Here is a 777-nt window from a genome sequence, read left to right on the forward strand (position 1 = left end):
TTCTGGGATATCCTGTGAGTCTTCCTCGTCAAACGCCAATACGAGAACGCATAGTCGTTTAGATCACGTCCACGATCATCATCATCATTTACAACAAGTGCATTCGTTGCACCCTAGCCACCCGGATGCCCGCCAAAGGGACAGAGCTCCGTCGAGCCTCGAGCATCACGCCCATCATCACGGCCACGTGCACACCCACGGCCATCAGCATCCGCAGAACAACGATACCAAAAATACGTCCATCATCGGGGTCGACTCGATACAGGTATTTTTATCGAAATTTTTCCATTTCTCCAATTCTCGCTCGGTCGGTCGCGAAACAATCTCGTCGTAGAGATTCTAATCGTGCCTGCGCGCGACAACCATCCATTAATCACTCGCGAGTTTGCCCGCTGACGCACGACTAATTATTCGCATACGATGACTTCTATGTAATAACGCCGTTCACGTTACGCGATCCGCCATTCGTGGCAACGTTAATTATTCAGAGACGGATTCAGAGACAAATTTCGTCCACGCGTATCTTTCTCTCTCCTGGAGAGAATCGTTCTTCTTCTTTTTTCTTTTACTTAAAACTGACGATTTTGATTTCGTCCAGGTGTCGGCCCCTTCGAAAAGCAAGTGCCAATGTCACGTGGTGCAAGCTGGAGGAAACAAGAGAGGGCAGGAGGGAGAAAGCGACGGAGGTGTCGAGGTAACGTCAAGAACGCATCAACCCCCCGCGCTACCTCCCCGACCACCCCCTAGGCCAACCAGACGATACGAAACGACGTCCGT

The 777-nt window shown here is 50.8% G+C and overlaps 1 protein-coding gene across 1 annotated transcript in view; it reads left to right on the forward strand.

Moving 5' to 3' along the window:
* The window catches only part of LOC116185928, a 12,915-nt gene that overhangs the window by 3,945 nt on the left and 8,193 nt on the right, over nucleotides 1-777 (forward strand). The window contains 2 exon segments of the mRNA XM_031511600.1: nucleotides 2-265; nucleotides 599-775. Of these exon segments, the coding sequence (XP_031367460.1) occupies nucleotides 2-265; nucleotides 599-775 (441 nt within the window).

Source organism: Apis dorsata, unplaced genomic scaffold, assembly GCF_000469605.1.
Source record: "Apis dorsata unplaced genomic scaffold, Apis dorsata 1.3 scaffold_331, whole genome shotgun sequence".
Lineage (NCBI taxonomy): Eukaryota > Metazoa > Arthropoda > Insecta > Hymenoptera > Apidae > Apis > Apis dorsata.